Source organism: Rattus norvegicus, chromosome 19 (assembly GCF_021556685.1).
Source record: "Rattus norvegicus strain SHRSP/BbbUtx chromosome 19, alternate assembly SHRSP_T2T, whole genome shotgun sequence".
Classification (NCBI taxonomy): Eukaryota; Metazoa; Chordata; class Mammalia; order Rodentia; family Muridae; genus Rattus; species Rattus norvegicus.
Genome location: NC_141552.1, coordinates 60107732 through 60127905, shown reverse-complemented (window position 1 = coordinate 60127905; position 20174 = coordinate 60107732). Strand labels below are relative to the sequence as shown.

At 49.0% G+C, this 20174-nt stretch overlaps 1 protein-coding gene across 4 annotated transcripts; it reads right to left on the bottom strand.

The window, feature by feature from the left end:
- Window positions 1–1672: 1672 nt before the first annotated feature.
- On the bottom strand, window positions 1673–18809 carry Atmin (ATM interactor). Of its 4 annotated transcripts, XM_087594771.1 has the most exons (5): window positions 18773–18809; window positions 18452–18693; window positions 9272–9397; window positions 7343–7542; window positions 1673–5820 (listed from the first exon to the last, which is right to left on the bottom strand). In XM_087594771.1, exons 2-5 carry the CDS (start codon window positions 18479–18481, stop codon window positions 4026–4028), a joined length of 2151 nt encoding a protein of 716 aa, XP_087450897.1. In that variant the 5' UTR covers window positions 18482–18693; window positions 18773–18809; the 3' UTR covers window positions 1673–4025. The 4 variants fall into 4 exon arrangements, with proteins under 4 accessions (XP_087450897.1, XP_087450898.1, NP_001178715.1 ...); XM_087594772.1 differs by lacking the exon at window positions 7343–7542; NM_001191786.2 differs by having other exon boundaries at window positions 18452–18775.
- Window positions 18810–20174: the final 1365 nt, after the last annotated feature.

Sequence of the window (20174 nt, the reverse complement as noted above, 5' to 3'; positions counted from 1 at the left end):
TATCAGATCAGTGACACTTGAACACTCTTCTGGTGACAGCACGGATGCACTGATATAAGAAGAAAGAGAACACAATTTCATAGCACTCGGTCCCAGATCCCTTCCTTATGATCTCTAAAGGCCTTGAGCAAGCATTCAATGCTTCCGTTTAAATGTATCAGTCGAAGCCTCGGGAGCCTGAGGCAGGATCACCTGCACTGTGCCAGGCCAGGGCTACGTGGCAAGGCTCTTGTCTCAAAAAGCCAAGAAAGAAACACAAATATCTATAGCAAGTGCTCTTTGGGGAATTTATTTTCTTTTTCCATTTTAAATGTGTCTGTGTGTGGTCTGCATGTATGCATATGTTCATATGTATGTTCACACATGTATGTGGGTGAACATATTCATGTGGAAGTTGATACTGGGAGTCGCCCTTAATTCTCTCCACCTTACTCATGGAGGCATAGCCTCTCAATTGAACTCAGAGCTCACCGCCAAGGCCGGTCTAGTTAGCCAGCTTGCTCCAGGGGTTCCATCTTCTCTCTCCGGGATTGCATACTGGTGGGCTGCTGTGCCCACTCCGGTCCACTTCATTCCTCAAGTGAAGATGCCGGGTGGTTTATTCCCTAAGCTCCCTTCCCAGCTACCGTGGGTGCCAGTCGGGATGATCAGATTCAGATGAAGTTAATATACACATCGTAATGGGATCCACACAAGTGAGAACGCAGCCCCATCAGCTTCTAGAGGGATTTCACAGCCAGACCAGTGCTGGCCATTTTCTACAAATGAAAAAGTAATACCGAACTGGACTCAGTATCTTTCATATAAGGCTACAAAAACTCAAAATTTTCCTTTTATCAAAGGGAGCAAAAACACAGGTTTATCTTTCCTGTAGATCAGCAACACAGCAAAAAGCCACTGACTTGCTGTTTCTCTTGTTTTAGTCTTAGCTGTTCAGGGAGAGAAGGTAGCCCATTACACCAGGATCAAACGTGCTGAGTGCATGAATGAGTGAATTATTTTGTTTCTTCGAGGCAGGTTTCTCTGTATTACAGCCCTGGCTATCAAGATTACTCTATATGTAGACTAAGCTGGTCTTGATCTCAGAGATCTGCCTGCTAGTGCTAGATTAAAGGCATACAGAATTATTAACAATAATAAACTTTCCTAAAAATGACCCAAGGTATGTCATATCTATCTAAAATGCAAAAGAGATGTGTTTTTGACAAAGGGTCTCACTATTCAGCCCTGGCTGTTCCTAGGAACTTACTAAGTAGACTTGGCTGGCCTTGAACTCATAGTAACTGGCCTGCTTCTGCCTGTGAGTGCTGGGATTAAAGGCCAGTACCACTGTGCTGGGCTTATACTTTTATTGTTTAATTTATGAATGTCGTGTCTGCACATGTGTAGGGTGCCCTCCCTCCCAAGTCCAGAGGGCATCAAAGCCTTGAAGCTAGAGCTACGGCTGGTTGTGATATGGGTGCTGGCAATCAAACTGGGTCCTTGGGAAGGGCATCAAGCTGTCCGAACCACCAAGCCACCTCTTCATCCCTCAGGTACCTGCTCAGGGAAGTGTCATTGTCTTTTCGTGAAAGTAACTGGGCACAACCATTTCATTACCATCTTCTGAAATACACAAGTTCACTAAAAGGGCAACAGACTCGCATCGTAAGTGTAGACAAAACCCACACAGAAAGGTGTAGAATTCTCTTTAATCACTGAATTTATGTTTACAACCTTAGGGGAGTTCAGGTAACTAAGGTTTGGTGGGAACAGTTCTTGCACATGAAGGACAATTACATGCTCCATTCTTTTTCCTGTAACTATATATAAAGACACATTGCCACAGACACAAAAACTTAAAGCCATAGATCACTGCACTTCTATTTACAAAGAACCACGAGCACACATGCAGCTCTCCCGGGGCCGGAGGGCTTAAACAGGGCTTGAGCGTTAAGGCAGCGACAATTCCAACACAACAGAAAATCTAAGTTAAGGCTTTATGTCTCTTCTGAAACTCACATTCACAGACGACTGTGACCAAAACCACGGTTTAGCTCCTGGGTTGCACTCCTCTGCCGGGTGTGTTATTAGCCCATTACCAAGTCCTTTGCATCGGGTGAATGGGACAGGACGGCAGCAATACCAATTTATTTAATGAGTCATCACCAGCCCCCTTAGGTTTTATTTTGAAGGTTCAGCTTGTGGCAGCACAAACCTATGCTACAGAAAGAACAGGGATTTCCAAGCTAGACTGAAAGGGTCCCCAGGCTGTGCTCATTCTGATTTGCCTCTGAGTTGGGCAACAGCTATGAATCCATGATCTACTTAGCACAGAGAGCCCCCCAAGGCATGCTAGACCTCACTCTCCACTCAGAATGAGAGTGTTTTATCTATTGGAGCAGTTAGTCTCCAGACTTTTTCCTCTTTAAAGAATGTATCCTAACAGGCTCTAGGTTAGCATACTACTGATGGATCTATTCTACAGTTGCTAGTCTCAAGGTACACATCATCTGTTTGCCTGAGCGAAGGAAAAGATGGGGGTGGATGGAAGGAAAGACTCTGAGGGCCCTGCTCCTCCTATCAAGGTTCGAAGTGCAGCATACTGACAGGGGGCTGGGCAGAAATGTCTTTTCCTCATCCCACATTTTCCTTTTTAATCCTTAGAGGGTCTCTGAGTACATTACAGTCGGGTAGGCCCACGGTCTCCTGTGGAGCAGGAAGGATGTTTGTGGGGTGGTGATGTAAAGTGTGTATTTGCACATAACTTCCCCCAAACCCGAAGCATTCGGAAACATATTTTGCTTTTGCTTGCTATGAGGTCATTGGTAGCTGCTAGCTTCCGGGTAATATTAGGATGGGGACAAGTCACAGGGGAGACCAAGGCATAACTAATGACTGAAAGGTTGGGATATTTACAGCTTCATCCCTACCCCCCAACGCAACTGGGAAGGGTAACACTCAAGGTTAAGTTGATCACTAATGGTTTAAGTTAACTCTCTACCCACACAACGAAGGAGCCATTAACCCTGCAAGACTGGGTTTGGAAGGTTTCTGCAAGGAACCACACAGACGTGGTTGGTGTTGTGCCTAGAGAAGCCATGGACGTACTCTGCCCCCTTTCTACCCAGTCTAACCCTTCACAGAAACGGTATCCCTGAGTTCTAGCAAATCAACCGAGCACAAAGAGTGGGGAGTCACAGGAACCCCAATTTATAGAGAGCTAGAAGCTCTGGGGTCAACCAGTAACTACCATCTAGCCCCTGTGTAATTACAGCTGGCTACTGTCTGTCACGTGGCAATCCCACAGATTTGGTCACAGAGATCTTTTTGATCAACACTATCAAGAGAGAAGAGAAAAGCTTTTCCATGAAGCAGGATCAGCCCAAGATAAAAAACAACAACAAAAAAAAAGACGATGGGTTTCCACAGTGCACATCTCCACAGGCTGGATGCCTTCCTCTTACTAAACTGTTATTTACACTAAGTGCTCGCTGTTCCCACAATGGCCGGTCACCTCACAGAGAGAAGGATGGCACACAAAGCTGCCAGCAGTCACAGCTTGGGAGAGAAGAGACAGCAGAGACTAAAAACTGTCATAAAAGCTAAAGACAGCTATGGCTTCCCCTGGTGCTTCCAAGTCAGAGGGACGTGACAAGGCAAGGTGGTGGCATCTCAGGAGTCAGCAGCCACACAAGCGTTGTCTGAGCGTTTGAGGTGCCATTTAAGTGTGCCGTTCCTCAGTTAAAGCAGTTGCAAAGCTTGCACCCTACTGCCTGGTAAGCTAGGCTTTAACTAGACAGGTCTAAGTTTTACAGTGTAAAATAGAATGGCTACACAGGAGCAGACGCAGGCGACACTTAAGAGCAACACTTTACACTTTATAATACACTCACATTTGCACACCAATCTTGTGTTCACGAGTACAAAACACCAAGAACTGCAGAGAACCCAAACAGCTGCCCCACTGACTGCACCCCAGTCCATGCCGCTGTCCCTGTCCCCATGTTCTAAGCCCACAAGGAGTGGGGTGCCTGGTTGCACTTTCAGAAGCTGGAGACAGCATGCAGCTCTGCGCATGTCTGGGTTTCCACAGAACTGAACTGGGACTCCATCGTATTCCAGGCCAAATCAGCTAGAAGGAAGTCATCCATTGCTGTCTGAGTCTCGTTGCTGGTGAGGAACAAGTTCCCCAGGGGCTCGAAGCCAGAACTCATGGTCTGTGTTTCTGTGCTGCTCAGCTGGACCTTGCTCTCCAGCGTGGGTGCATGTCGAGCTGGGGAGGCCCCTTCCGTTTGGGTTTCTGTGTCAGAGGAGTCGGTGCTCATGGAGAAGCTAGAGTGTCTCAGGATGCTGCCCAGGGGCAGGTGAGGACTGCTGTCCAGGAAGAAGTTCAAGTCTGTCTGGGTCTGTGTGTCAAACATCTCGAGGCCCAGGAAACCCGAACCTGCCCTGAGCCCATAGGGCTGTGTGCAGGGATCGGACAGGAAGAGGTCAGTCTGTGTCTCGATGTCCAGGGACTCCAAGACGGGCTCAGTGCTCATGGAGCTGAGTTCACTCTCCTCAGTCTGAGTCTGGATATTTGAGGCTGAGAGGAACTCTTCAATATCAAAATCAATCCCGGAGTTCTGCGCTGAACCTGATGGGAGCTGGGCGTCAGGCCCGGGGTTTGTGTCAGACAAGAGACTCCGGTTATCCAGCGTTTGGCCTGGCAGATTACTGGACAAGATGTTTTCTAGGTCACTCAGTAGATCTATGGTTTGGGTCTGGTTATCGGTCATGTTTTGTGAAGGAAGCATGCTGTTCTGGGCACTGAAGTTTAACACGGGCGCAGACTTTTCCATGACTTGGCTTAGGATCTTGGGGTCACTCTGAGGTACCAGACTGTGAGTTACTGTCTCTGCAACTAAACTGCTACTCATGATGTTGTCGCTGGGCACACCATATGACGAATGGACGCCTTCAAAAATGTCCCCACACAGCCCAGGGTGGCCTACCGGCACTGGGTCATCTGTGCGGTTTTGTATCCTACAGGTTTGGGTTTCTCTGGAGACCCCACTGGGCTGGAAACAGGCGTCTAGAAACGCATCTGTCTGGGCAGCTATGGATGAAGTGACCTTAGAGCTGGGCACCAACGTCTGGGTGTGGACACTAACAGGAAGGGACACTTGAGAATCAAAGGACAGGTCAGTCTGAGAACACGATGACACAGAGGAGTCGGGGCCAAGCCACTGAGCAGAGGGTATCAAGTTGGCTGAGGCATATGACAGATCTGTCTGCACGTTGGCTGAGGAAATGCTGTTCTTCTGACACACACTCCCGCCCTCTTGCAAAGGACGACACAGACTTTTGCCCAAGTTCACCTGAACACCTGTATTCATTGGCTCGACAACAGGACTGATAATTTTTGAGAGAGGTAGGCTCTCCTTCAGAGAGCAGGCCTCTGAATCCAGGCTGAGGATCAAGGTTCCTACTGACAAGGGTACTAAGTGCACAGCACCCGCTGCAGAACTGTGATCCACACCTAACACCACGGGCTGGGCCGAGGAGTCCGCTGTAGGCACAAAGACAGGCACAGGGGAAAACTGCATGACTGGGAGTTTAACCAGAGCCACCTTGGGCTTTGGTAGAAGCAGCTTCTGGGGGCACCTAGGAGGCGTTGGGAAGCTCTGCTTTTTGGTGTGGGAGCTACAAGAGTCTTCAAGGGAGGCTGCTAGCTTCACTTCCGAAGCACGTGGCTCATGGGCATCTTGGCGAGGGGCTGGTTGGTCACCCAGTGGTCCAATGGTTTTAGTGGACAGCGTTTGGCTTTCTATCTTCCTTTTTTTACTAGGTGGGTCTCTGGAAACAGAACACAGCAAAATCAGTTCAACTTTAAGATGACACATATTTATTCATGTGCGTGCGTGTGTGTCTGTGTTAGTTATGCGTACAAGGCGACAGAGGTTGGAGTGGGTTTGGGATTCCTTGGAGCTAGAGTTATGGGTGGTTTTGAGCTGTTTGGGAACCGGACTCAGGAATTCTGTAAGAGCAGAAGGCTGTCCTAACTGCTGAGCCATCTCTCCAGCCCCCGAAGGGTAGCTTTCACTGAGTACCCTACCATGTCTTCCTTACTCAGTGCCATTTCCCACAGGAGGGGGGGATTCAAACGGTGGTGATGCTTCCTTTCTGGCTGTGCTGAGAGTTAGGCTTGCACTTGGAAACCTCTCTTCAGAGACTTACTCTAGCTCTGGCCTTAACTTTTGGGATCTTTCCTGCTTCTCCTAAGGGATTTCACAAATGTGTTAAATACACTCCATTCTCAACTTGGAGTTTTAAAGCAGTACACATAGTACAACTCACGGGAATCCGTTCTCTCCTCCTACCACATGGGTCCTGAGGCTCAATTCAGTTGTCAGGCTTGAAGGCAAGAGCCTGTCCTCACTGAGCCATCATCTCCCTTAGGATAGATCTTTAAAATCAGGAACTTTAAAATCAAGAAGCTTATAAGTATCACACCTACAGCAGAAAGCCACCACACCAAATGTAAATTTGATATTTTAAAATGAAATTTAAAGCTGACTCTGTAATTCTAGTTCTAGCTACCCAGGCTAGGCAGGATGTGTAAGAGCAGCCTAAGGTTCAGAGAGAGTCCAGGGCTGGTGTCAAAGAAGAAAGGATGAGGACTGGCAGTGACTCAGGGCTGAGCCCTTGCTCCGCATTCAGGGTCCCCGAGCCAATCCTCAGCACCTCAGACTGTAGGTAAACAGACGAAAGGAAACACGAGTCACAGTCTAACGCTGAGCTCTCAGCAATCTGTTTTTCTAGAGAAGATGCCTGAAGTTGAGCTTTTCAGATGGGAACAGGAAGGGAGCACCAGGAACTGTGTGCTGGAGAGGTGGCTCAGTGGTTAGGGCACTTGCTGCTTTCCAGAGGATCTGAATTTGGTTTCCAGCACCCACATCAGGCCGATCACACCACCAGTAACTCCAGTTCCAGGGGCTCCAATGCCCTCTTCTAGCCTCTGTAGGAACCCGCATACACATGCTATTCACATACACATACTGATACACACATACACACAGGTAAAAATAAAATATCTTTCAAACCACAAAGCACCCGGATCAGCTTTTCAGGCTGTGCTGGGCACTGTGGCACACCCCTGAGACCCCAGCACCCGGGCTGCCCCAGGAGGACACACCTGTAATCAATAGGCGCAGCCTCAAATAAAAAAATAAAGAGGTCCTGGCCTGGGGCTCTACCGTTCCTGCTGCTATCCCAGAAGCACCCTTTTTAAAGCCACAGGTCCCTTCCCTGTTCCCTCTGCCCCCTCTGTGGCTGGCTGCTCAGGAAGTCCCATGTCCAACTCCTCACAGGGCTTCACCTGTGTTCTGCAGGGATCTCGTGGCCAGTCCGGTAGATGTGAGACTGCAGTGCGGTTCTGCTGGCATAGGGACAGCCACACGTACACTGGAAGGTCTTGCCACAATCTTCCTCGTGTCTTCTCAGGTCCCACTCGGTGCCATAGGAGTTACTGCACTTACTGCACTTGTGCTTCTTCTCCGCATGCATTTTCATAAAGTGCTGCAGAGAACGATGAGAGGCAGCCTCGCATTCAGACCCACCCACACGCCCAGCTTCCCCACGATCACAGGTATAGCATTTGCCAGTGGACAAACCTCAGTCTAACATATGCCTCTCCTTATGCACAGTGGGCAGGCTGCCTTGGAAGCAGCCCATGTGTTCAGAGTCTCAGCTACACATTAGGTGCTGTGGGCAAGAGTATACAGTGTGCCGGCCAAGTTTATGTCATTGTGACCTACGCTACAGTTATCTGAAGGGAGGGAGCCTCAGGAGAAAACGCCTCAGTAAGACCAGGCTGTAAGGACGCTTTCTTGTTAGTAATCAATGGGGAGGCCTGGCCCACTGTGGGTGTGGCCATCTCTGGGCTGCAGGTCCTGGGCTCTACAAGAAGGCAGGTTGAGCAGACCATGATGAGCAAACCTGTAAGTGCCTTCTGGCCTCTGCGTCAGCTCCATTTCCTGCTCTGCTTGAGTCCTGTCCTGACCTCCTCCAGTGATGGATGGGCTACGACCTGGAGGTGTAAGCTGAACAAACCCTTTACTCCCCACCTTGCTTTTTGGGTCCCACAATAGAAACCCTAAGACAGTGTTCTCTGCAGTGTCTCCAGGACGGCAGTCAGCAGGAACCACTTCATTTCTGTTTAAACTCTTGTGGAACTTTGGTCTTCTCCAAGAGTAGTATGTGCTTTTTAGCCACTGGGCCATCTTTTCATCTCCAATCTCTCTTTCCTCAGTAGCTGGGTCCCTTCCTGCTCACAAGACAGCAGCCTTTCTGGCCTTCCGAATGTTCTTCCTTCTTGGCCTTGTGTCTTGCTGCTGCCCTCAGAGGCACACCTCCTCAGCGGTATGCAGCATAAATGCTCTAACTCTTGGCTGGATTGTGTTCCTTCCTCTACAAACCTGGGTATGGGCCTTTCACTCCAGAACAAGCCTCGTCTTACACCCACGCTGACTGAGGAACCTGGGCAGAGGCTCCCACTCACATTTGGACCTCTGCTTATGCCTGCTCAGCAGATACGGCACACACTGAGTCTGCCATCTGTATGCACTGCTTATGCCTGCTCAGCAGATACGGCACACACTGAGTTTATGCCATCTGTATGCACTGTGCTGGTCTGATGGCTTCAGAGGCTCAGGTACTCGGATCCTTGCTCCCCAGTGGACTGCTGGCTGTCTGGTTACGTTTAGGAGATATGGAGAAGTTGGTGAATGTATGGCCCTGAGGATGGCCCGTGAGGCTCAAAGCCACGTGCTATTCCTAGTTTGCTCTTTGTGTTTCCTGCTTGCAGTTTAAGACATGAACACTCAGCTCCTGCTCCAGTCATGCTGCCTGCTTCCAGCCATGACGGACCCTCACTTCACTGGAACTGTAAGTCAAACAATCACTTCCTGCTATAAGCTGCCTCAGTCACAATGTTTTACTTGTTTATTTAAAAAATTCATTTATCCTTATTTTATGTGTTTGGGTATTTTATGTGCATGTATGTCTATGTATAGCATATGTGTAGTTCCTACAGAGGCCAGCAGAGTGTGGAATTTTTTGGAACTGCAGCTACAGACCTTTGTAAGTTTCGCCCCGTGGGTGCTGGGAACTGAATGCAGGTCCTCGGGAAGAGCAACCATTGCCCTTAACCACGGAGCTGTCTCTCCAGCTTGGTCATAGTGTTTTAGCATGGTAACAGCAACGTAATTAACACATACACCTTGGAAAAGTGCTGTCAGTCACATACCTGTTTAACCAGAGAAAACTGAGAAAATGGTCTGTCAGGGCCTCGAGGGCATCCTTTGATTGGACAACAGTAGAATTTCGGTACAGTTTTCAAATCTTTTCTTATTGTTGGATTTACTATGCCATCCTGCAAAAGTAAAATCCAGCAGTTACCATCTTTTTTTTTTCTTTCTTCAAGATAGGGTCTCTCTGTGTAGACCAAGCTGGCCTCAAAATCAAAGCTTTGCCTGGAATTAAAGGTGCAGCCCCACATTTAGCTCAGCGACTGTCTTACAAAACTCATCGTGACAGGCTGTTGGTGGGCACGGTCCTCCCAGCCCCCACACGTCAGGCTGCCCTTGCTCCTGGGTGTCATCCTCAACAGTCACAGTCTCAGCCTGAGAGGATACTGTCCTCACTGGGAGCACGGTGGCTTTCCAGTTTTTACTGCGTGTAGGAGTCTGCACACACATGCATGAAGCGCAAATGTATAAAGGTCAGAGGTCAACAGCAGGCCTAAATCATTCTCCATTTAATCTTTACTTTCAAGAATCATGTTTATTTATTTAGTATGTGTATGCATGTGCCACAGAACACATGTAGAACAATTTGTAAAAGTCTCTTGTTCTTGTATCCAGGGACTGCCCTTAGGGCATTAGGCTGGACAGCCCAGCACCTTGACCTGGTGGGCTGTCTCACTGGCCCTCCATCTTATATTTTGGAGACATGGTCCCTTTCTGTGATGGCTACTCTTGGTTGTCAACTTGACTATGTCTGGAATGAGCTGCAATCCAAAAATGGAGGGCACACCTGTGAGAGATCTTTTGCTAGGTTTGAAATGGGTGTATCCATTCTCAGTCTGGACATCTGAGGTAGGAAGACACACCTTCAGTGTGGGCCTCACTTTCTGCCAGAAGTTTATGTTAGGACATATAAGAAGGAAGCCTCTGCTCTCTGCCTGCTTGCCCTCCCCTTGCTAGCACAGCATTCCTTCACCGGCATTGGAGCCTACTTCTTTGGGACTCCAGCATATACAGAAGACAGGCTCAGACTTTCAGCCTGTGGACTGAGCAACTACTTGATTCCTGAGCTTTCTGTGCACAGCCAGCCATTGTTAGATTAGCTAGACTGCGCCTGTAAGTCCTCCCAATAGATCCCCTTCATACAGGGAGATTCATTCTGTAAGCCCAGTTACTAGAGAACCTGACTGATACACTCACTGAACGTGAGCTCTTCGACTCCACCAGGCTGGTGGCTAAGGAGCTCCAGTGTTCCTCTCGGCTCCCTTCCCAGCCAGCACTAATGTAGGTGTGGCCCCCACACGTGGGTCGTGCATCACATGTACTTTATAGACACTATGTGAAGACCTTCCTGCTCACCTCCATCGTACTGAGGACTGACCCAGGCTTCACACACTAGGCAAGGGTAGCTGTGTTCCCAGCTGGGACTTGGATCTGATTATCATATCCTGTCACCTAAAGTAGCTTCAGCAGTAGTCTGATTGTAGGCATTGGCTGTTTGCGGTATAATGAGCAATACAAGGTCCTACACCCTTTCTCTTAACCCTTCTGTTGCATTCTGTGTGGTTGGTGCCCACTGAGACCTAAAGAGTCTCAGAATGAACTCTGGTATTGGAGTTACAAAGTATAGATGGCTGTGAGCTGCCAGCAGTAACCATTGAGCCACCTCCCAATTCTGGTAAATTTTTGCTAAGTGCAACTCAATTTTTCTTAACCAGTATTTTGCCATATCCGGTTTCTCCTCCCAGACTCTCCTTTACAAGGCCTCACTGAGTAGTCTAGGCTAGCCTTGAACTTCTCAGACTCATACTCAGAAGTGGCCTGGAAATGGAATGTTTGTGTTACCTTGTCCAGCTTTTAAAATGTTTTACTAATTTCTTTCTTTGTTTAATTCTGGGCAGGTGAGGTGCCCGTCCGTGTTAACCACGCACAGAGCCAATGATAGAAGGTGTGCACCATTTCTTAAAGGCTGTCTTCTGACGACACAAGCAAGCCACCCCTACTATTATGACGACTAATAAAAATAAATAAAATGTAAAGTATTTTAAGAGACATGGCTTTTAGTATGTTGCTTGGGATGGCTCTGAGGCTCACGTCAGCCTGCTCTTTGGACATACACATACACCACACCAGGCTATAAGCGATGTCAACTGGGAGTTTTAAAAAATTTAAACGCGGGGCTGGGGATTTAGCTCAGTGGTAGAGCGCTTACCTAGGAAGCACAAGGTCCTGGGTTCGGTCCCCAGCTCCGAAAAAAAAGAACCAAAAAAAAAAAAAATTTAAACGCATGTGTATATTCTATATGTGGAGGTTAGCGAAAACCTTGGTGACACCCTCAGGAATGAGAGTCTCTCTTATTGGTCTGGAATTTGCTAGGCCTGGGATTACAAGCACATGCTACCTTACCACACCAGGCATTTTACTTGGGTTCTATTGGGGATCAAATCCAGGTCCTCTGTGTGGCTACCCACGCCCTAGATTCCTGCTGGCCTCAGACCTAATTCTTGTCTGACCCCTCCCAGCTGGCTGTAAAGGAGGGGTGGGCCATGGCCTGCTTGTCTCCAGGTCATCAGAGAAAGAAATGAGTGGCGGGCTCAGGTGGCAGCTGCTGCAGACCACCTAGAAATCCCATTCCCCCGGCATCCTGCTAAGAGGCACAGCGCCCTGGGGCACAGCACCCTGTCTGCTGCACACTCAGTGCGAGATGTTACTAACCTACTGGCCCAAGTCTTCCCCAGGTTCTTACAGGTACTGTGGCCTCACTGACTGCACACTCGCTGAGAGGGAAGGACGCTTGTTTTGTTCAGACTCCGTCACATGACTGTCCATTTCAGATGGTCCACTTGTCAGGACCATGTCACAGCACTGTCTATGGAAGTGGTTCTCAACCCCTGATGCCGGGGTTCCTCATGTTGTGGTGACCACCAACCATAACATTGTTTTGTTGCTACGTCACAACTGTAATTTTGGCACTGTCATCAATCATAAATATCTGGTGTGTAGGATGTCTGGTATGTGACCCCGTGAAAGGGTCATTTGACCCCCAAAAGGGACTGAACCCACAGGTTGAGAACTGCTGGTCTAGAAAGTCATTTTCATATTTAAGTGGTCCCCCACAGAAGTCTCCTTTCTCTTGTTTCCAGTAAAAGTCTTCATCTGTCCCTGTTTAACCAAAGTACATGATTCTAGGTCCTCCCGATCCTTCTAAGCTGCCACCGCAGTTGGCCTTTTCTGTTTTTGCTTCTGCACTACCTACTCTGCAACACAGCTTTACTTTACTGCTTGCCCTTATGACCTTAAAACTATTCTTACTTATGAGTATTGTGTGTGTCTGTCCCGTGTGCAGTACCCACTGCGGCCAGGACAGCCCGGGTTCCCAGGGCTGTGAATGAACCCATGTGGGAGCTAGTAGCCACAGTCCGGTCCTCTGCAAGAGCAGGCAGCACTCTTAGTCACCAGGCCATCTCTCCAGCTCCAGGCTTCACCTTTGCTGTTTACTCTTTATTGTTACTGTCTTGTGGGGCCGACTGAGCCATCTCTACAGCCCTGCACTTCTCCTTTTGCCAAAAGACTTGACATCATAAACGAGTTCCCTTACCTTGTGAAGGTCCTAAGGCTGCGACCTTTACCACAGTTCCTCATGTTCTGTCTGGTGAACTCTAACCGTAAAATGACTTTGTTGCTACTTCCTAACTCTCACTTTGCCACTGTTAGGAGTTGTAGTGTAAATATCTGCCGTGCAGGGTAGCTGATATTTGGGGGTCAGGACCCACAGGTTGGAAGCACTGGCCTCTGATCATCTGTTTAATGGGAAACGTTTGAACTATTATCAGTGAGAGGAGACGCATAGGAGAATGTTCAAGTGAAAGGTGCTTCCCAGCTCCTTAATTCACATGTCCATGGTGGAGTTCCTTCTGCCAAGTCACATTCACGAGCTGTCTCCTTCATCAGGTCTCAAGCTATTAAATGTGCCCAAAGAGGCATCCTGGGTATTCTGCCATGTATGTATGTATGTATGTATGTATGTATGTATGTATGTATGTAAAATTTTATTCTGGGGCTGGAGAGATGGCTCAGAGGTTAGGAACACTGGTTGCTCTTCCAGAGGTCCTGAGTTTAATTCTCAGCAACCACATCGTGGCTCATTAACTGTCTATAATGAAATCTGGTGCCCTCTTCTTGTGTATAAGTACACATGAAGTCAGAATACTGTGTGTGTGTGTGTGTGTGTGTGTATATATATATATATATATATATGTAAGTAAATCTTTAAAAAAATAAAAATATTTATTCTGAAGTACTGTGTGTGTATGCATGAGTTTTTGCATACCACAAACATGCCAAGCCTATGCACTATGCAGGCCAGAAGAGGGCGTCAGGTCACCTGCAACTAGAGCTGCATGTGGTGTGAGCATCTGTGTGGATGCTGGGAGCTGAACCCAGTCCACTGTAAAAGCGGAACTCACTCCTAACCATTGAGCTATATCTTTAATTAGTATTTCAGAAATAATTTTAAAATGTTAAATTTTGGGGCTGGGGATTTAGCCCAGTGGTAGAGCGCTTACCTAGGAAGCGCAAGGCCCTGGGTTCGGTCCCCAGCTCCGAAAAAAAGAACCAAAAAAAAAAAAATGTTAAATTTTGTTCCCAGATGAATATTTTTAAAATGTCCCTGTGCCATCACCTTGTGCGGTCCATTTCAGCAGCTTCCCTGTGTCACCATGTCCACACCTTCCTGGCCTGAGACACTCAGGTCCTCACCCTTTCTTTTTTTTTTTTTTTTTTTTTTTTTGGTTCTTTTTTCGGAGCTGGGGACCGAACCCAGGGCCTTGCGCTTCCTAGGCAAGCGCTCTGCCACTGAGCCAAATCCCCAACCCCTGTCCTCACCCTTTCTTGCACTGCTTTTACACCTAATGGAACTCACACCGAAATGTCCTTTACAAAGTGCTTGGGACCAGAACTGACTGAGATTCAAATATCTGCACAGACTTCACTGTCTCAGTGTCCCTAGCTGGAAAACCCCAGACGCTCCTAAACTGAAAGGTTTTCGAGCCTCAGGTTGGTGGTCAGAGTTCTGGATTTGGAGCATTGTAGGTGCTCAGCCTGTAATTTAAATTTCCCATTTGTGGTACTGGTTGGCTCTGAGTTTTCAGTAAATGTTCCATGTGAACTTGCGTATTGTGTGTCACGCTCACCAGGCCCACCAGACCTGGAAGTGAGGATTATGTAGGGTTGAGACCATATCCCTCGTGCAAATGGAGCTAAACTCCTCTGCCCCGGCAGCCACCCACCGCCCCACACTTCCCTCTTTCTGGGGGGCCAGCTCCTTTATCATAGGTGCCCACAGGGCTTTGAGGTTTCTTTCTGCTCATTCTGAGCCAGTGAGCTGAAAGGCTGGCTGGGGAGAGGAGACAACTGCACACCGTACAACAGGAGCCATGGTAGCCTTTCCTCTGCACAGTCAGACATGCGCTCGTCTGAGGACACCATGTGTCTGTGGTTGGAATGAGAGTCCGAACTCCCCTGGCACACAGTCCTTCTCTCACTCCTTGACTCTCCCCACTGCTGGTGGCTCCTTTAGCTCTACTTCTTGCTTGTAGGGTATTCTACTCCCAGCCAAACACTCCTCTCTCAGATGGAAACGTGACGATACTTTATTAAGATAACATTATCATTACTAATATTAAAAAATGACAAATTTAAATAATAATATTTAAATATTTTAGGAATCTGCAAAAGAGAAGATGGTCTCCAAAACCAAGATGGTGGGGACCAAGGATGTCGCTCAGTGAGAAGCACTTGCCAGCAGGAGTGAGTCCCCAGGCTCCGTCTTTACACCACACAACAAAGCCTCCACAAAACAAGACTGGAGTAAAGACAGAGAGCAAAGGAGTGGGCTTGGGGGTGGTGGTGCAGGGAGGTGGCTCCATGGTTAAGAGCAGTGGCTGCTCTTGCAGAGTTCAGTTTCTAGCACCCACGTGACCGCTGGAAGCTCACAACGACACAGTGCTGGCTTCTGGCCTCTGTAAGCGTCCATACTTCTGACATGCACGCATGCACAAAGATGAAAGAAATAAAAAGACTTTAAAGAACAGAAAAGGCGGGCCAAGGGTGTGGGGCCGAAGAGTAGAGTCAAGAAGACCAGATGGTGGCGCAAACTCTCTGGCACTCACCATCCTTGCCAAAAGCACCAAGGAGCCCACTCTAAGCGGAAAGTGAGTCGTCATCATATAAGACAGTTTATGGAGCAACCTGCTGCAACCTTTCTAAGCCACTGAACACATATCCCTGGCTGGAGCAGAACACAGGATCGCTACACTGGGCCTTAAGAAGCCAAATGCCACTCGATGACAGGCTCTGGAGTGCCCACCTGTGCCCTTCCCTGCTTTCAAATGCCTCTCCAGCAGCCAGGCAGAGCCTACTTCCTCCCACTCATCCTCCGGATCATTTTAGCTCTCTCCTCACTGCATCATCACTCCCTCTCTCTGCCGAGCCCACTGCAGGCATGGCTGGCTGATGACATGTCCACACTTCCTTTCAGGGCGTGGAATATAAACATTTATTTCGAGAACCTGCATCAAACCAAAGACCGATTACAATTCCTCAGCCTTATCTGCCAACCTTCAGAAGGGCTTGGGTATTAGGCTGCAGGGTAGATTAGAATATAATAACCATACAACCACTGGTAGGGGAGAGAAAAATTATCATGGCCAGGAAAACAGAAAAACAGGGAACAAAATTAGAATCACTCAAGTAGCTGTAGCCAAGACAATGAGGATTTCCACTGAGTTGAAGAAACTCAGCCAGTATGGGGCTGGAGAGATCAGTCCTGCTCCCCCACACTCATAGGGCCTTCTTTCTGGGGACTATATGTCCTCATGACACTCTTTTCTTTCCTAATAATATCTTGAGAATAACACATGTCAAGAATTGAACTGACAAGAACTTCTGCGTAGTGGCCAGCTTGAGGGTACACATAATTGCTACCTTGAGGTCTTACCACAAAGGTAGGGCTATGTCACACAAGCCCCTTCATTAGAAAAAAACAGACTCCCTTTCCATCAGACAACAGATGTCTAGGAGCTGTGGGCCCTGAGGTTACCAAGGCGGAGGTTGCAGGAAGTGAGCTGCCTGACAGGGAAACAGCAGCCATAGCCCTGAGGCAGTTTAAATACTGCTAAACAAAGCTTCCAGAGACAAAGCTGGAATCTTCTCCCACAGCCCATCTTTCTGTTGCCAATATCTGGGATAAGGAATGGACCAGCCTGTTCACTGCTGTCTCCAGATAAGAGAATCTGAAAAAAGAATGACGGTTCTTACTTCACACAGGCTCTATGCCAGAGAGGACTCTGGTACTGACATACTCAAATCTGAGTAAACGTCTGACTGTTGATATCCACATTTGCTAGAGCGGGCCATGGTGGAGCACACTGAAGTCCTCGCACTTGGGAGGTGGAGGCGAGAACATTCCTGGTAAGTTTAAGGCTCCTCTGGTCCACAGAGTGAATTCTGGCTAGCCAGGGCTAAATAGCAAGACTCAACTGAACCCAACTAAACCAAGCCAAGCCTGTACTGGCTCAGACTGGTTCCTCCTGTCACCTGTCATACCTGGCCTCTTGTGCATTTCTAAGCTTTGAGCACTTAAATCATTATCAGAATCTACAGCACACCATCACATCACTTCTCCACAGCCAGTGGCATCTTTGCACATCCAAGACATTACCAAGTTTTGGGGGTATAGTGCTCCCAACAGAGAAAAGAACAAATACCTTGCTAAGAAATGCTGGCTAGAGTCACTGCAGCCAACACTAAGGACGCCAGCCCTTGGTCAGACCAACCGACAGGCAGCTTTGTCTTGTGATTAGAAACCACCTGGATGGAGCTCAGATGAGCGCTTGCCCAGCATTCATGAAATCCTGGATTTGATCCCAAGCACTGAATAAAAATGGGAATGATGGCCCCCACCTGCAGTCTCAGCACTTGGGATCAGCACAGGAGGATCAAGAATTCAAGGTTATTCTCAGCTACATAGTGAGTTTGAGGTCAGCCTGCCCTATCCGAGGACATGGGCTATGTATCCTTCAGCCAGGGGGACCACACTGAAGGCAGGTTATGGTTGTTAACTGTAATAGTTAGGAACTGAGCGATTAGGCTGTGGAACTCTTACAGGCACACGCTGTCCACCAAAATCATGATGAGGAAGAGTTAACATTTAGGATGAAACAGAAAACTGCAGGTCCAAGTCAGCAATGAGTTGTACTTGTGTGTTCTGGAAGGCCCAATCCTCTACACAGAACTTCCTTGGCATGCCCCTGCTGACATTTCCTGACTGACCTTTCTCTGAGATCACTGTTGCCTCTTGTGTCCAGGTGCTAAGTAAAGGCAGGGCATCCCTTCAAGAACGACGCAGGTATTTGCCCTACGACAGACTAAAACCTCAAAGTTGCTGTTAGGGAGTTCTCGGGGGATTGCCCGAGGTGGCTTTACCTGAAGGTCAGATAGATGCTGCAACCCGAAGTAATGAGTCAAATCTGAGCAGGGTAAACGTGCATAAAACTGCTTTCAGTGACTTGCGTTTTCCAGTCGGAGCACAGGAGGCACAGAGATCTGATGGTGGAAGGAAGCTTCCTACTGTAAAAGCTGAGAAGCTGTGACTTAACAGGTCTGGCATGGGGTCCTAACATCTGATTTTGTCCAAGCTTCCAGAGTATAACGTTGGTTTGAAAACCACCGTCCCCATTTATGTAACACGGGGAGGTTTGGGTCAGACAACCGTCACACTCTCTACCGGTGGACCTCCTCCTACAGATCCACGGGAGAAACCTCCCTCCCGTCTCATTCCTGCTCAGAGTTGATCTTAGCAACCTTGTGAAACTTGTAGCTCAAGTGCACGGAGCTCAACCCGCAGCTGCTTTTGAATGACCAGGTAGGACCCACCGGCGGTTTCATGGGAGGGGTGGAAAGCCTGTAGGGCTGCATCAGGGTGCCTTGGCGGCATCACCTGTCGCTCATCCTCCGCACCCGGGTAAACAGGCAGCTCGTTGAGGTGTTGTGGGCACGCCACCGAGAAGCTGCTGGCTCCGTGCGTGTGCGCGCCCCGCGCTCTCGCCGTGCTCGGTCGGGCTCAGGTGGCAGGGCACCGCGCAAACCCCGCACATCCCGCGCCCCCGCCGCGGCCCGCTCACCTGCAGTCGGTGGCTCTTGACTAGGTGCATGTTGAGCGCAGGACTGTTGGGCAGGATCTTGCCGCAGCCGCGCACAGTGCACAGAATATTGGTGCGCACAGCCCGGGACAGCTCGCTCACAGACGGCTGGATCAGCTCCCGGGCCGGTGGCACCGGGGCCGCGGCCCGAGCCCTGGCCAGTCGCGGTCGACTGCCTTGCAGTCGCGACTCCGACGGCCTCCACGGGCTTGAGGCGGCGGCGGCTCCCCGCGTGCTCGCCGGCGTGACCGGGACACCCGGGGCCGGACCCGCAGACTCAGCCGCCGCCGCCTCCGTGGCCGCCATGGCTCCCGCACGGCCGCCAGGCCCCTCTCACTGTGCCCGCCCCCGCCGCAGCCACTTCCGGCAGGGGGCGGGGCCTCCGAGCTCATTAGCATCCGGCCGGACGTCGGCCGCAGCGCCCCCAGCCGGCCGCGACGAGCGCGTGTTGGAGGTTGAAGTCCCAAGTGCTGGAGAACAGGTGAATTGGATAGGTTCCATAGACCCACACTTTATTCTTCTTAGAGACCTGAGCTCAGGCAACAGCTGGATAGAATAAAAGGGATGCTTTTAGTCTTAACCTTTTTTGACAGTTGCTTTATTGTTACTCGGCATTAATTTTTCTATTATAGACTATTTGCTTAGCATGCTTAAGGTCCTGGAATTGATCGGCGGCGCATTAAAAACAAAACAAAACAAATTTGTCTTATTTTCTGAGGTCCAGTCTGGCCTCAAACTCCCCATATAGTCAAGGAGTCCTTGAACTCCGGATTCTCTTCCTCTCCCTCCCTAGTCCTGGGATTTTAGCAGGTCTCTGGTGGTGTTGAAGATTGAACCCAGTGCCTTGTACTCTGCTAGTTGAGCTACAGCCCAGCCCCCCCCCCCCCCAGAGACTAATTATCTCATATCTCCGAAGAGGAAAGAGTAGGAAGTGGATCTAGTCATCTGAAACCAAGGCGTCAGCTGGGCTTGTTCTTCCAAGGACCTTTCCTTTTCCCGCTTCTCGAAATCACCTGCATTTCTTTGTCAATGGCCCTCCCTCTACACCAAAATCAGTAATGAGGAGTTGAGTCTGTCACATTCCATAACTGACATCTCTCGTCATCACAGGCCACTCGCTCCACTGCAGGGTCCTTTGCCTTGGGAACACACTCAGACTCCAGGAATTATGAAGCAGACGTCTTTGAGAGTTGTTCAGAATGGCGTTAGGCTATTAAGTCTGAATGCTGGGTGGATATTCATGACTGAAAAGTAAGCTTAGTAGTGTGGCTGGAGATGGCAGCCCACCTGGCACCACAGAGCTCAGGAAGCAGAGGCAGGATAGCTGTAGGTTAAGGTCAGCTAACACACAGCAAACAGGTCCTAAACATTGCCCACCCCCAAAAGCTCAGAATGCTGACTGCTTATAAGAGCGTGAAAATGAGTCAGTGATGTAAGTACCACAGTGTTTACCACAGGTCAGGTGTTCATTTTGAGAACTGGTGAGCTGAATAAGAATGTTTGCCACAGATAGGCTTGAGTTTGAACGCTTGGTTCTCAGTTGGTGGGAACTGTTTAGAGGATTAGGTGGTATGCCCATGTTGGAGGCGGTGTGTCCCTGGGGGTGGGCTCTGAGGCTTTAAAAGTCCACCCCACCCATTCCCAGTTCCCTCTCTCTGCCTCATGCTTGTAGCTAAGGTCTAAGTTATTTTGGCTACTGCTCCGG

Bases quoted from the DNA above. Each gene is read 5' to 3' on its own strand.
- Atmin (NM_001191786.2), bottom strand. From the start codon at position 18,775: ATGGCGGCCACGGAGGCGGCGGCGGCTGAGTCTGCGGGTCCGGCCCCG. The intron at 9,398-18,451 runs GTGAGCGGGCCG...TTACTTTTGCAG, and splicing joins TCAAGAGCCACCGACTGCAG to GATGGCATAGTAAATCCAAC. The intron at 5,821-7,342 runs GTGAAGCCCTGT...TTCTGTTTCCAG, and splicing joins GAGATCCCTGCAGAACACAG to AGACCCACCTAGTAAAAAAA.